Raw genomic sequence first — 16,770 nt, 5'->3', positions numbered from 1 at the left:
TATAGGGCGTAAATTAAATACAATCATAAGGAAGCTTAACCCATAGCTTATATCATATATATTTCTGTCATCCGTGCTAGGGAAGCACTGACGAGGGAAGGCAAAAATATGAAAATAATTCAAATTTTCAAAATCAATTCAAAAACAAAAATTTTTCAAATTCATTTTCAAAAACAAAATCAATAGTTTTCTATATTTTCAATATTTTCAATCGATTTCCCGATCAATTGGTGTAAATATCTTGGAAATCTATTGAAAATTGACTGAATTATAAGCCGAAGCGTGAAAACGCGTTTGTACTTTGATGACGTCATTTCCAACAACCAATCACGAAGCGAGAATTCTGGTGAAACATAGGTTCATTATTTTCAAGTTTTCAATAGTTCAACATCAAGAATCCACACTTTTCATTATTTGGGTCAATTCTTAGAAGATTTTCCAATCAATTGGTGTAAGAATATTGAAAATCGATTGGAAAACCGCTGAGCTATTAGCGCTCAAAACCTTTCATTTTTCGTGACGCTCGCATTTTTCGATTTTTTGGAATGACACCCTATCTCAAAACTTGCCGTAAGACGTAGTCCTACGTCAAAAATGGCAAAAACAAAGAAAATACGACGAAGAGTCGCCAAGTCACTAACAAAAAAACTTAAAAAAAACGACAAAATGGCAAAAACAAACGTCAAAAAACGTTGAACAGGCAACGCAAATGTAATAAAAGTTTGGCAAATATATTATGAAAAGATGATAAATACGCCAGAGAGTTGACAAGAAGGCGAAGAATTCGAAGAAAAGACAACAAAAATAAAACTAAAGATGACCAAAAAGCATGAAAATGATAATAGGATAAAGACAAGGCGACAAAAAAATATACAACGAAAACGTGGCGAAGACAGCGAGAAAACGACAGAATGACGACGAAAAAGCGATGACATCGAGTAGGTGACAAAGCGATGGAGGACTACTAAATTACGAGGAAAAGACGCCGAAAACACGGCAAAAAAACGACAACAATAGTCAAAAAGCGTTAAAAAGACCGCAACATTGCGACCAGAAATACCTACGACTATGAATGATGCCAAAAAGACGCTATTGAGAGGGGACCCTACTCTGAAAAGTCGAAAAAATCGAATTTTATTTGTTTGCATTTTCGAGACGCTTAACCTTCAGAAATGTCATGCCAAAAGAATTTTTTGAAATCTGAACTCGTTGAAAAATTACGGCAAATATTGTGGAGTCTCCTCAAGGGAAGTCCATTGCTGTACGAAAGTTTGAACGCGTTTTCCCCGAAACCATATTTATTTAGCTGACGGTACGTGTATCTCAGAATCTAGTGGACCGATTTAGCTGATTTTTTTTCAGCATGTAAGAATGAATTATCTAAATTGTTACGTAGCCGTTTATTTTTATAAGCTTTTATAATTGGATATTTTTGATGAAAAAACACCTTTCGTTTGGACACATTGTCGCCATTTCGGTAATTTTTCGAATTTTCAAAAACCGCTACGTAACAATTTAGGTATTTACCTAAAGCTTCAAAATCATCCTTGAAGTCCGTTCTACGATACTCCGTTGGTTTCTGACACGTACCGCCAGCAAGGAACTATTTTCTAGAGGACATTCTCGCGCCCACCTGCCATCCAAAAATACAAAATATATCTTCAAATATACCTTAACCAATAACCAAAATACCCTAACACTTGATCATTCTAGCATCTGAAAAACATTTACGAAAATCTATTATTTTTCGGTCTTCCAGAGTAGGGTCCCCCCTTAAGTGCCAGCAAGAACGCAACGAAAGCAGTTAAAAATGCCAAAAAAGCAGATGTAAATAACAAAAAAAATTGATTAAATTTTACTTCTTGCTTAATTTGGAACGAAATTATAACCTTTTCTTCGATAATAAAATACAGGAAGTAAAACTATGGCTTGTTCTCTAGCAAAGCTTCTCGCTTTTCCTTGGTTTAGGGCTGTCCTGCATCCACTGCACCGATTTTGCTTATTCAACTGTAACACCTTAACCAAGCAAAATTCGAAAATGTTATGTATGGGGCATGTATAGAGTCAAATATTATCCATAAAATTGCTGAACTAAGTACCTATTGTTCTATCTTAAATATTTACGGCGCACTACCAGTTTACACTGGGTGGTGCACCAAGAGCGCTTTCCCAACGAAATTCAGAGACAAATTTTCTTGGCTGTTCGTAGTCATTGTATTCAGGTAACTTTCCTTACAAGTTCCACGCTACCGAGTACCATTATGAGGCTACCATCTTGGTTTTAGCATTCGAGACAATACGTTTCTCAATTGAGTTGCTTGCTGTAGGCCGGACGTTGCCGTGAGCCGCTCCTAACATAGTGTGCAGACACTCACCAGATCGGGAAGGCGTTATTCCAACTGGAATTACCGTCAAGAGCCGCCCCTGACATGGGAATAAACGCTCAAGATGGGCAAGCCAAGGGCAACATTTACATGAATGCCTCCTACCCTATCTACTTACGAACTTGGTTTCTATCGGAATTGATTACACGATCTCCACTAAGTATGCACCTATTCCTTTTGGTATTACGAGGAGGTAGTAATAGAAGTCGGTGTCACTCGAGTAAAACACAGCGCGTTCTTGGGTCTCACAGTTACAGCTTTACCTACTCAGAGCGTACTCCCTCGTTAATTAACCCCTCTAAGGTCTACATCATTTTTAGCACCGCAAAATTCACTGAAATGGCCGTAACTTTTTTATCTTTCAATATTTTTTCACCAAATTTGGGAATTTTGCCGAAAATATTTTCTATTTTCATAATATCTATAGATAATGGCCATATGTCTTATGGTCCCGGAGTAATTCCGGAGTTCCTTGGGGGACCGCGATATGGCTTTTTTAGATAAAGTTGCCAAATATCTAAAATTTGTTTGAAATCTGTTGATTTTTGTAAACATATCATCGACTGTGGACATATCAGTTACTTTGCCGCAGTTAGGAGCCATGGTGCGGGCCATCCGGATCCGGGGGGACACTATAAATCCGGAACCGGTTCCCGTAACGGGACATTTCAGCATCAGTAAAGCATGTCGTGTCGCATATCAAAAAACATCAGCATTCGACAAAATAGCGGTTGGCGATCATCTCATGTTTCTCAGAGGCCATATGGCCGATTTCAGGTCCCGGACAAGTTCCTCCGAAATTCGTTCCGTGCTCGAATCAGAAAAGAAACCCTCCCCGGACCCGGAACCAGCCATACGGCCTCTGAGAGACATGTGATGATCACCAATCGCTATTTTGTCGAATGCTGATGTTTTTTGATATGCGACACGACATGCTTTACTGATGCTGAAATGTCCCGTTACGGGAACCGGTTCCGGATTTATAGTGTCCCCCCGGATCCGGATGGCCCGCACCATGGCTCCTAACTGCGGCAAAGTAACTGATATGTCCACAGTCGATGATATGTTTACAAAAATCAACAGATTTTAAACAAATTTTAGATATTTGGCAACTTATCTAAAAAAGCCATGTCTCGGTCCCCCAAGGAACTCCGGAATAACTCTGGGACTATATGACATATGGCCATTATCTATAGATATTATGAAAATAGAAAATATTTTCGGCAAAATTTCCAAATTTGGTGAAAAAATATTGAAAAATAAAAAAGTTATGGCCATTTTAATAAATTTTGCGGTGCTAAAAATGATGTAGACCTTAGAGGGGTTAAGCTATTATAATCTTTCTTTATTTTTCCCTTCATGTTGAGGAATAAGTAATAGTCCGAAAAACCCAACCGACCGTCCTGTGTTTCACGGCTTGGGCTACTCGTCGTTAATTCTTATAGCGTTTCGATGCTCGTAAATCGGCTTCAACCTGAACAAGCCATCGAGTACGTTGCGCCCCTCTAATCCTGTACCAGTAGGGTTCTTAAGGAGAACAGATCTAACTGCACAGTGGTCCGACATCCTTGCGACGTGGCCAGCCCACCGTAGTATCCTGATTTTCGTCAATTATACGATGGGAATCTGTCTATACAGTGCATGCAGCTCGGTAGATATGCGCCACTCTCTGCTTTCTGTTTGTGACCGCGAACTGTAGTCCGCAATAGTAATTTCCGTGATACGATTACCAAATGTTGGTTGTTTTTGTATGATTACTCGATGAAGTGATCGTTTTTGAGTATGTCTCACGATTGAAGGCTGCTAAAACGCCGCGCACATAAATCCACTCGAAAATACTTGCCTGAACTGCGATGATATTCTAGTCAGCACCTTTCCGCTAATATCATCAGTTATTTCCTGTGAAATTCGAAGAGGATACAGAGGATTTCACAATCTCTAGTAACAACAAGTGCTGCACTACTATTCCTTTCCTTCCCTAATTGACTAAATTGCACCAGCTGGGTGCTAATCACCACATAGGTTAATTTGCCTGAAAATTCCAGTGTGAGAACAATGTACCAATACATTCCCCAAAAAATAGTTTAAAGTTTTTACACCTACCAGATCTCTTGAACCCAATAGCAATTCCGGCAATCCCACTACCAGCAAATGAATAGATTTTTTTTCTTACAGTAAACCATGACAAGTAGCCAGTAAATATTAAACCACTCCTTTTTCTGTTTCAGAAATAATCAAACTAGTGCTATCGGGGCGCATGGGTCAAGCAATCGAGCAAACAGTACACCTATATCCAGGCCTGCTGGAATCGAATCAAAATTTACTATTCATGCTCAAATGTAGGCAGTTTATCGAGATGGTGAATGGATCTGATTTTGACCTAGTAAGTGCAGTCACTCTCTTCAGTTCAGTTGGGTGATGCTTTTAAGGTTTCTTTGGTTCTAATCGTTTTTTATTTTGATCTTCCGCGCAGGGTGGTTCAACTCACACGAGTCCAGTGCAAACGTCGGTGATACAGTCGACCAAAAGTTTTCAAAATGGAAACACAGTCATCCCGGATAGCGGAGACAATCAGGGTTTTAGTAAAAATAGCGTCCTTAGGTAAGGGTTTTAAATTCTGGTTTTATTTGGACCTTTTCCGATTGCAGTAGCGTATTACATACATCTCTGTCCAACCGCGGTGGATGAAAAACGTTTTAAGGCAGTGATCAGTATTTAAAAATAGTATTCAATATATTGTGGTTAAAAACTAACATGACATACTTTCGCAGTAATAATGGTACGTGTATCGAAGACGACTACTCCAACGACGTGGAGATGGAGAATGGCCATACGAACAACGTGAACTCGAACGGCTACAAGAATGGAACCTCCAACAATAACTTGAACGATTCTCTCGACGACGACGAGGACGACGACGATGGCAGGGACGAAGATATGGGTAAGTGTTGGTCTGCCAGGGCAACAATCCAAATTATTTACTACTACTTTTTTTCTATTTCTAGATGTAGACTCATCGCTATCAGCCAACTGCAAATCGGCCAGCGCTGCCGGTGTCGGCCGGTCCGGTGTCGAACGGATGCTGGCATTTGGAAGGGAACTATTCCAGATGAGCCAACGACTGGAAAAGGAGCAAGGGGTTAACGAAACCAATCAGAAAATGTTAGAGGTAATGACACTGTCTAGCATTTTCTTCCCTTTAACCCCTTTGTATCATACTTATGTCATCATACAACATTTGTCGAGATCATATTATTTGATTGCAAACAAAGCTCAAAATACACAGCAATTTTCCACTGTGAACTGTCAAAATTGGCAGTATCAAGTCCCCACTTTGATTCATAAAGTTTTTTAACGAAATGTCCCATCTTGCCTTGATGCGGGTTGAAAGTCTAGTTTCCATCGTTCAGTTGCTTCCCATTTGTTCGGTGAAGTGCCGCATGGGTTAGTTTCGAGAATGTTAGTATTTATTTTTATCTATCTTCTATAAAGTGTTAAGCATTGCAAAACAAACTAAACTATGGTAATCATCTTGTCAACAAAATTCCTAAATTTGCGGTAAAAATGCCCAGCAGTTACAATATGGAGTTCCGCAAAGTTCGGTGCTGTCGGTGACGCTTTTTCTCACTCGCCAGAAAATAAATTTGCTGAAAAGTGGGTATCATTCGGCAGGACCGAACAATTATTCTTTTGGATTCCGCGAATTGCTTGTCAACGGTCGAAACAGACAATTCCATACACCCATAGATTCGAACGGCTTCAAAAATGGAATGGAAATAGAAACATTAATACCGAAGAGAGCAAATTAGAATGCTGTTAGACCCTGTTGGTTCTCAGTAAGTGATGTTCGTCTACAGCAACTCCCAAACCATGTTACGATGGCAGTCATTAAAATCCCAAGGTTTCATAGGAAATTACCAAGCGGTCTTCATTGGAGCTCTCACCACTACGCCCCGAATTTTCACCATTGCAATGCATCGATGCAGAAATAGCGAAAATACAAACTACCATTGCATCACCCTATATATCGATTTCAAAGCAGCATACGATACAATCGATCGAGACCGGCTATGGCGGTTAGGGCATCAACACGGTTTACCAGACAAACTGACGCGACTGGTCAAACTAACATTGGATAGAGTGATGTGTTGTTTCATACACATCTCGGGGACACTCCCGGTAGTCCCCTCGAGATACGGCGAGGGTTGAAGCTAATTCTGCATACTGTTTAACATCGCTCACGAGGTCATTCGACGAGTGGGCATCAAAATCGAAAAGCACGATTTTCCGCAACGACTTCGTGACGGTGTTAGCGATATGGCGTAAGCTAAAATGAAAGCGGAAGATAGAAAGAATGGGCTAAATCGAAGATCAACTACATAGAAGGTAGAGGTTCAAAGGAGACGAACGCGCGTCTCTAACGGGCAACAATCGTTGGCGGTAACGGACTGAAAGTGTAAGACGAGCTCACGCAATTGGTGCTCGCTGGTGATTGCGGATAATAACACGAGTAAGACCCAGCAGAAAATCAGGCCTACGTTGCTTTTTGCAAGACGTTTCGACCGAGAAGTGTACGATTAGATCCGTTGTTCTTTATGGACTCGAAGTTGTGAAGCTGCTCACGGATAACATGCGCATGCACCCTTGTTTGGAAGGTGTTACGGATGATCTTTGGTGCAGTACAAACTAAAAGCGGAGGGTAGCGAAAGCGCATGAATCAAGAGTCAACGGCATTGTTTGAAGAGATGAGTAGGTACGTGCTGCTCGAGCCAAAGATGCTGATACCTGATAAAAATGAGTAGGCAACTGTGGGCCGGACACGCCCGTGAGTATGCCGGACGTTAGTGCGGCCCATTCTTTTCAAGATCGCCACCGACGTCAGAGCAAGAGGAACCCAAAACACGCGAGATGACTTGGTCAGGTCAAGGGTGATTTGTGACTTCTAAGACGCCTGAGAAACGAGTAACGAGTGGCATATGACCGAATAGAATGGAGACGACTATCTGAAACAGCATGATGCCCGCCGGTTAACAGAGACATATTACATTATGCGTAAGATTAAAAAGATATGTTTTGCTTCTTGCAAACAAAAGATTACGAAAAACAGGTGTGATAAGTTGCTTGATGGCAAGATCCAAGCAATGATAGTCTTGGTTGAGCGAAGATATACCAAATGGATCCGATTGGTCATTTCGCTTAACGACCCTAAGTATGAAAATTTGAAATATACTTAAACAATCAAAAAGTTTGCCTCTTATGAAAATGGTTGCAAACCTAGATGATTCAGGGGCGTATGCTGTCCTTACTCTTCGTCTTTCGCTACGAAACTAGAAACCACGGGATCTATCTGTAGCTTCCATTGCAACAGAAACAAAGCCCTTTATCTTACTTGGATTTTCCTCCCTAGCTTACCTCATTAGACATACAGACGATAGGCATAAATACGTTAGGCACAATAGACGATTTCGCACCAATTATTTTGTGTCGCGCTTATGCTAGGTTTCGGCCTGGTAGCTCGTTCGCGCAACGTTATCCAGTTCAATGACATAAACTGACCAGGCGTCTCTTAAAGTTTGTAGCTCCTCTAAAAGTTAAACAGTCGTAATCAGACCTCAATCACATCATTTACCACTGATTCACATTGGTCGATCTCCTCAAAAATAATTGATATATAGTTAGTTAGACTAATCTCAAGATTTTAGTCTTGACCTTGGAATGAGGTCATACATATATTAATATTTTTTTTTTTTTTTTTGAAACGATGGTTCTACAATTGATGAAGGGACGGTAGGGGAAAGAAATGAAAATTTTTTGGTGAAGGAGGGGGAAGAGCGGAAAGGAAGGGGGGGGGTATTGGTAGCTATGCTTGACAAGTAGTCATTTTGACTCCTACCTTTTGTCCAATGCTGGAAGGTGCATGAGTCGAACCAAGCTGTAATCTGAGATTATAACCGGATTCGAACCCACAACACCCTCCAGGGCATATAGTTAGTTGAAATACAATTATATTTCAAATCAATTGTGACAAATTGATTTGAAATATAATTGTATTTCAACTAACATAAGGACAATCACCTAAAATTATGACAGATATAATATGATCGGTTAGATAACGTTTTCTGCATTTTACTAGTTCTTTTTGACATTATGCTTGTCAGATATTTTCATACTTGACAGTAATATAACTGAAAGTATGTAAAGAATTGTATGCAACTAATTGATGAAAAGCTACAAATTAAACATCCAAAACTTATTTTCGAATCCGACAGTCGTTAATTCGTCCTCACTTTGAGAACGCCACAAACATGAATATTCCGTCAATTCTATTTTCACACAAGGTATCAGTTTTGAATAAATTCTTGCATTGTATATGGACAGTATTGGGCGATAGAAAAGGATAGTCGCTCACTTTTCTATAACGCTTTCAGAATGTTTGAACAATAGAATCGGTTGAAGGGCAGGGATGTTTTTACACTTCAACAAAATTGTTTGCTTTCAGGACATCAACCTAGTTTAGCTTAAATCGAAACGAATCATCTCTGATAGGCGTTCCAAATGGAGCGAAAATGTGCGTCTACGCCGACGACATAATCCTACTCGTATCCGGACCGAATGCCAAGGCCGGTAGGAGGATACTGCAAAAGGCTGTGGAAAGTGTATCCATTTGGGCGGCCGAAATGAGTTTTTCTATAGCCATGGAAAAATCTAATCACCTGCACATTTGTCGAAAAATGGAGCTCCAAAAACTCCAGAAAATTCGTCTGAACGGAAAGAGTATCATCGAGATGAAGAGCATGAAAATATTAGGAGTAACGCTAACTTGAACTTCCCGTTTAGAAGAACACGCCAAAATCGTCAAGTAGAGGTGCCAGGACCGAATACAACTGCTGCAAACTCTAGGACAGAGCATTGCAGGAGCAACGAAGAAGACGTTGATGTACAATGCCAAGGTTACTATCCTTCCAGTGATTTTCCATGGATGAAACATTGTCAGCAGAAGCGAGAATGGTGACTGCAAAATAATAGAACCAGTCTACAATGACAACCTGCGAATAACTTCCAGACCAGTCCGGTGTTAGCACTATGTGCTGAATCCGGAGTGCTTTCGTTCCAGCTGTTATGATAGAAACTTGTCGCAAAATCATCCAAGTTGGAGGAGAACAAAGTACTATCCAATATCGACGGAGTATGGCCGATAACCATGGAACCATGGACGATAACGAGCTGAGCTGGTCGAGCTGAGATAACTTTTGCGAATCTCACCGACATGGAGCCCCTCCCAGTGGTAACCAAGAGGAACTGGAACTCTGCAGTGCCGACAACAGACTGGTCGATTAAAGGTCAATTCTAAGTCGGTGAAGCACCAAGTAAAGCTGGGTTGCTCTTCGCGGCTTTACAAAGAGGAAAATACAGGGATTTTACCCACGTGTTCACGGCTGGTTCTCTGGATGAAGATAGTCGAGCGGGCGTTGCCAGAGTCGATGGAATCAACGACCGATGTCAACGAATTCCAGATGGTTGCACTATTTATGCTGTGGAGGCTAAAGCGATTGTTATTGCTCTAAAGTGAAGTAGGAATCGGGACAGAAGAGTCATTTTCATGGATTCAGCAAGTTGCGTCTCAGCGATTCAAATGAATATCACCAACCATCCTTCGATCAGAGCGGCTCAAATAGAAATTAAACGAAAGGATGCGATATTGTGTTGGATGCCAGATCATACGGGAATCCCAGGAAATGCCGATACTGGTACGATGGCTAACAAAGGAAGAGAACGCGAAATAATTAATCCCAAGATTTCAGCAGTGGACAGGATTTTTGCTTATTCCAACACAGTGATTTGCTAAATAGGAACACAGAATGAACTGGAGAAATGCTACAAAGCTTACCAAAGTAAAACCAAATATTTTATCTTAATACGTTGAATCTTTCAGATCTGCAACCGTTCCTAAGCTTACCGACAAAATCTGCCAACTTGCAGCCTAGAAGCGACTTGCTTGCAGCCGGAAGTTTCGAAAAATGAATAAAACGTACGAAAAGTTGGAGAAACACTCTCGAATCTCATCTCATATTAAAAATACAAAGCCTAGGTGCTACATTCCGTTATCGAAGCTTGACCTTCCGTTTGTATACGACAGACTTTGCAGACATCTGTTAGAACACAGGACAATTGCAGGGCCAGTTGCTACGATCCTATTGATTCCAACAGCCTCTCCCAGCTGAGATTCGAAAATAGGACGACTGGCTTATTAGGTCAGCATCATACCTCGAGGCCAACTGGGAGGCGTCTAATCTCATATTAACGCAGCCAATTCTTAAAAGCGTCCTTGGACATGACCTTTGCATGGATCTATCTTTTTTTTGTCAACGACGAGGCCAACTGCGCCCCATGTAGCGAAGAAAGAATTCCAAGGAATCAAGTGAAACTAGAAATGATGCCTAATTCCTTCCATAGAACTCCTAGAATTTAAGGGGGAGGAAGAATGCGAGGACCTCCCGTACCAAACGCTTCCTATATTATATATGTACAGTCATTGTGAGTATCTTGCTAATAAAAATTGAGGGTAGGGTTGCCAAGTGGCCGGTTTTTGGCCGGCCCAGCTAGTTTTTGGCCGGCCCGGCCGGTTTTTCACCTGCAAAGCCGGAGGCCGGTCAATCCTGCAAAAAGGTCGGTTTTCCGACATAGGAAGACGGATTGGTACTTTTTTCGTGATTTGTTAAATTTTCTGATAAATTTATTAGCAATCCTGAGCAGTGGATCATTGAAGATAGCCAGTTTTGCAGTGACAATACTTTGCTTCTGGCGGTAATATACATTAAATTGTCCACCAGCACCAGAAGTAACTAGTTGTCTTCTAGTATCTTCAATAATTCATGCAATGTTCGTTGTGGTTTCGATTCCACGACTACCTAAATACCGCAATTTTTGAAGGTAGGACCGACCGGCCGGTTTTTGAAATTTTCGGACTTGGCAACCCTAATTGAGGGTGATACTCCGGACCCTAAGGGATGAACTAATGGCATTTGGAGCAGAAGCCAGGCTGCAATAGGCCAAGGATATAGTGCCTTATTTCGCTCTCTGAAATGTTTAAACCAACCACCAGAAATATGAGTTTAAATAATATGCGGATAACACTTGAAAATAAAGTCGTACGGTTGGTTTGGTTTGCCTAAAACAACTGGAACGGAAGTCATACGACCACCCCGCACCTTCTAGCTTGGATACTGAATCGAAAATTGGAGGTATGACCACATAAAAGCGTTCTGGTAGGGGCTTGGGATGGCCAGAGCTACGTTGGACGTTTCTTCGTTCTAGTTCCATACTCAGAGGGTAGAGAAACACTCTCAGTTAAAAATCGGGAAAGAATGAAGCTCCAAAATATGACAGAAATTATTTTTTGCGACTGGAAATCCTAAATATCGGTGTTGAAGTTCATCGATGGAAGAACTCCCGCTGATGACTATTTAAGCATCAGGGAACAGCAACCCTTTCGTCGCTTTTACATAGTTACTAACTACAACTTATGCCCGGAAATAGTCATAAATGACTAAATGAATAAAATGGACGAAACGTCGAAACAAGTCGAACGAAAGTAATAACGTTGGAAAAAGTTTTACACGAAAATTTTCGCGTTGGTAAAAAGCTTATTTTATTGCGTCTGTCGAGCGGCCACATAGATTTCCAAGGATTAGCACTTCAGTTTGATACTAACGCTCTTCCTCTGTTCTGGGATACTAGGAGTCTGTCAGCTATCAATTAAGGTGCTGTAACAATTGACTAGAAGGTTTTGTGATTTCAGTACTAATATATAAATTTTAAATTTCGGAATTAGTGTATCGTGTATGAAATTAAGTTAAATCTTTAATGTTCCATCCATCCAGCAATTTAACTAGAAACATTCATGCTAACACTTTTCTTTTGTTATTCACTTTCAGGATGCATTTAGTTTATTAGCCTATTCTAATCCTTGGTCGAGCCCGCTGGGTTGGCAGCTATGTCCGTCGCGTCGGGAATCTGTATGTGCTGCCCTAAATTCTGCCATATTAGGTAAGTACGGCGAACACCGCCTGCAAGACATCTTAAAACTAATTTATTTCGTCTTTTTCTCTCCTACAGAATCAATGAGCTACTCGTGGCGGCCACCAGTGGAAGTGTGCATAGCGCACGCCTGCGAACTGCTCCGCCTAATGTCCAGCTCATCCCTTGGTGCGTGCGCCTTCGTTAGTGTGGAGGACGTTCTCACGCAGCAGCAGCATCATTGACTACAGCTGTTTCTTCAGCTGTCCTCTTTTTTCAACGTCTAAATTCTCGGCTGCGCCAAAAAAAAACAAGAAACAAGCTCTGAAACCCAAAACCAAATCACCCCTTGTGTACCGCGCCGTCATCGCACTGCTGCACTGTTCCTGCTGCTTCCTCTAGATGCTTCTTAGCCACTCTTGGAGCAATTTCCTCTTTCCACTACCCGGTTTCTTTCTTAGCACCGTGTTGCATCCAATCACTGTAAATTTCTTTTGAAGTCAAAGCTTCAATGCAATGCACATCTGCTTCAATCGGTAATTCGTGCGGTGTTCTTTTTAATTTATTTTTGCTATACGTTTTTTTCTGGTTTGCCTCCACATTTTGTTGAACATTGCGATGGCTTTCCAGCTGGTGACCTCTTACCTCCCGCAGTGCAACTTAGTTGTTGGATCCTCTGGGCAGTAGCAGTGGTTAGTATCTAGTACCATGGAGAGCTGAAATAGAGTTGAATAGTGTTGCAATTACCGTGCCGTTGTAGCAGCAAAAAAAAAAAAATCGAAATGAACCATTCAGTCATGCTGGTTTCCTGATGTTTTTTTATCGCAAACTGCTCTTTTTTTTGTTTTTTACTATATTTTAGTTCATCTTGAGTTTGTTTGAAATTAGGGTAAAGTCTTTAAGGATCATGCATACCACATAAGAATATTATGAAGGATGTAAAATATGAATAAACAGTAAATTGGAAAACGTGTTGAACAAGAGCAATCGATTACGGTTTGTGCCTGCCTGAGAGAGCATAGTCGACGGAAGAGGGTGGCGCATTTTATTTAGATTTCACCAGAACTTGAACAGGACTTGAAATGCCGAGAACAGTGAATTTTGAAAACAACACACACTCTTTGCAGGGCCTAAATCATGCTTACCAGCACCGCAATATTTTTTTAGTATAAAAGGGCAGCCCAATGTTATGTACTGTATAAAATGCAAAAAAAAAAAAACAGTTGAGAGAATTTTTGTCAAGTCTTCTTTACGTTGAAAACAAAAACTTGCTCTTGTGGAGACTTAATTAAATTACTATGATAGGTACCACGTTCTGCTGGAAAACGCTTGGCAGTTTCCTCGATGTCACAATGTGCCACCCCGGTAGTCGCAAAGACGGACATAAACACACACTCAAACTCATGTACACAGCAGGTGTTGAGAATGAAAATCAAGCAACTAAAAGTAAGGCTAGGTGATAAGTGACGTTGACAAAGATAAAAAAATCGATCTAACAAATCTTATACATAATGAAATATTTACAAGTAAAGAATGGATTACAGTTGATGAAGTGAGTGTTACGAGTACTTGTTAGCAAAGTTTTAGTTTAATTTTTGTTTTCGGGTTTTTCATCCTGCTCATAGCTTTAAGGTTTTCTTGATATCTTTGTGTAAGTAGGTACTAGTTGCTGCCGTTGGGTCTTGTAATTATTTTACCTGGAGCTCTGTGAAGTAGGCCTTCCGCGAACCAGCAACAACAAGATATTTTGCATGACATTTTCCCCAAAATACCAGTAGGTATGCAAAGTTTTATATACAACAACAATATTCGAAGCCGGAATTAATCGATAATTGCAGGAACTAAGTTTCAATACTTGTGATAAATTTTGTGGTTAAAATTAAAACAAAAAAATGTTTGCACTTGGTATTTATCGGATGAAGCAATTTAGAGGTTTTGTCGTGCAAATTCAAATCTATAAAAATTGATAACCGAGAATTTCGCCGGCAGGGTCGAATTCTGTCCATCGCACACACACACGGGCGCCAGCAAATCATTTCAAGTCGAGGATTGTGATGAATATTTGTCTCTCTTTCGAACTAAATTTAGTTAAATGACTGTTTTGAATCCAAAATAATGTTTCAAATATTCACTCGAGTCCCAGAGATAAGATGTGTACAGTTGATATAAGGCAAAACACTTCGGAAGCCTGAGGATTGCAACCTTTCACAGCAGAATGGACATGCGTCTTCCAGAAGAATTTTTCCCAACCTCCCGCTGCACTCCTTCCGATCCGGTGAGTTAATTTCTTTTTTATCTTTAAATAAGCAGAAGAGCTTGCGAGGTTGTCGTTTTTAAATAAAATAATAAAATTAGCTGACGGAAAACTAAAAAACAGTTGGATTTTCTGAATGTAAGTCAAATTCGATGAAGCCGAAATAATAAATGACCAAAAATAAACGCTAAAAATTCGGTGCGAATCGACTGAATGCAAACTGTAGTAAAAGTTTCACAGTTATCAAAAATGAAACCTTTTCGAAACATCCTCTGCTTATTTCCAGACGAAGTAGAAACACAGTTTTCACGCTTGTACAGAGTACCCCCTATTTTCGTGCGCTAATCGCTTCGTGTTCTAAAATATCAGTTTTCACACCATCAACGCTTTCTGTGAAGAACTGTTTTGCCCCTCCCCCTAGTGCGTAGGAAACTAAACAACAAAACAATGAGAAAACAAACCAATTTACATGATTTCGTTTGCACTTTACTCGTACGCAAACCGCAGAAGAAAAAATAACGCCTTCGTCTGACCAAAAAAAAATTAAAGAACATCAGATGGGGCAACGTAGTTTTGAAGGTTGATAATAATACGAGCAAAAAAACTGTATAAAGAAGCTACAATTGTTTGGAAACAACCAATAATATAATATTAGAAAGTATGCAGCTGAAAAAGGAGGAGTAAAAAAAAGCCCAACCCTCTTATGTAATAGCGTTACCGAGAGCGTAGCGGATAGCAAGTAATCAATAAAGAAAACAAGTGCGTAGAAAGGATTCATACATAAACACAACAACACGCCACCACACTCGTATAATGAAGGAAAACAATACAATTAAAGGATTAACGATAAATAATTTTTAAAGTTAAGTTCGAAATATATATATATATATTTAAGAGGTAAGTTTTGTGAAATCACTGTGAATATCGACGCTAAAGCAGAAAAAAATAAGGAGCAAACAGATGATGAAAAATAATAAAAGTTTTAATTTTAAAAACAGACGTGATTCGTGATTGTGTCGATTGAACCGTTTAATGACCTGTTTTGAATTGATCCTGTTGTACCTAGTTGATAATGATTCTCCCTGCGTGGTGCAGGCAGCAAGTTAATCACATACGGGAGGAGAAGCGTGTAACGCGTGAATTATGATCAGGAATTAAAAATATGAGAAAAATGGTAACTTGAACACGACGAGCAAAACGAAATAATGCATAATGTTTACACAATAGAGACTAAAACATAGCCGAAACAAATACTTAGAAAAAATAAAATGAAAAACTATAGGCGACTCATCAGAACGTGGAGTTGTAACAACAGAAATGAAGAAACCACGCCCAGTTCTTCCGGGATAAAAACTGTCGCCCGGATAAAATAGAGTGCCAGAAAGTGAAACAGCTTTATCGTTACTTGGAAATACGTACAATCTACAAGAAACTGAATGTAATCCGCAAAGGTCTTACGTCGTAAACGGGAAAATATCGAGTAAAGATAGAATAATTATGACGGATGAACGTGAGGAGATCGAAAGGTCGAAAGCAACGGGCAGCACTATAATGAACCTCTTTATGGCGCAGTAATGCCCTACAATGTAAACTATGGCAAGCAGAAATTCCGCTGTTTCGGCAACAACGCCAGTCAACGGTTAAACCAACAGCCCGGAAATTGTAACAAGAATGTATAAACTACATACAAGTTTGGTTTAAAGATTGAGATCAAAAGTTCAGTTTTGAAAAGATAGGTTCCACCTCTAGCGCTGCAAAAATCTCTGCCTCAAGAAACGTTAAATCGTTATTTACATCATGCCGCTTATCCCTCAGAGTTTCGCTTGTTTTCCAATGCGTTTTCGGTGAAGCACGAGAATGAGTTGGTGACTTGTATTCTTTCTATGGACGAAAGGTTCTATGGTATCATTACTAAGAAAATCAGAAAATTAGTTTCGACCTTGGGCATAGATTGGTTGGCACACAGTTTTCTCTTCGAGCAACAGAAGCAACCTCAACTGCAAAAGCAGAAGGATTCAGTCGTGCTGCTGGTGCCAAGTTTTGCGACTTAAATGGATATTGTGAAAAAATAACATTTCGCCAGACAGAGTATATAACGTCGATTTGAAATTGGTT

General features: G+C 40.1%; 1 protein-coding gene across 2 annotated transcripts in view; it reads left to right on the top strand.

Annotated features, from left to right (window-relative positions):
* Positions 1–15,615, top strand: part of LOC128733613 (ran-binding protein 9) — a 68,668-nt gene extending 53,053 nt beyond the window's left edge. For both annotated transcript variants that reach the window (XM_053827335.1, XM_053827334.1), the window contains 6 exons: positions 4,613–4,767; positions 4,858–4,985; positions 5,156–5,325; positions 5,390–5,553; positions 12,320–12,431; positions 12,501–15,615. In XM_053827335.1, the coding sequence (XP_053683310.1) occupies positions 4,613–4,767; positions 4,858–4,985; positions 5,156–5,325; positions 5,390–5,553; positions 12,320–12,431; positions 12,501–12,646 (875 nt within the window). In that variant the 3' untranslated portion in view covers positions 12,647–15,615. The remainder of the gene's footprint in view (positions 1–4,612; positions 4,768–4,857; positions 4,986–5,155; positions 5,326–5,389; positions 5,554–12,319; positions 12,432–12,500) is intronic.
* Positions 15,616–16,770: the final 1,155 nt, after the last annotated feature.

The sequence above is a fragment of the Sabethes cyaneus genome, chromosome 2, assembly GCF_943734655.1.
Source record: "Sabethes cyaneus chromosome 2, idSabCyanKW18_F2, whole genome shotgun sequence".
NCBI lineage: Eukaryota > Metazoa > Arthropoda > Insecta > Diptera > Culicidae > Sabethes > Sabethes cyaneus.
Note: the sequence above shows the minus strand (reverse complement) of the source record. Positions and strands in the feature narration are given on the sequence as shown.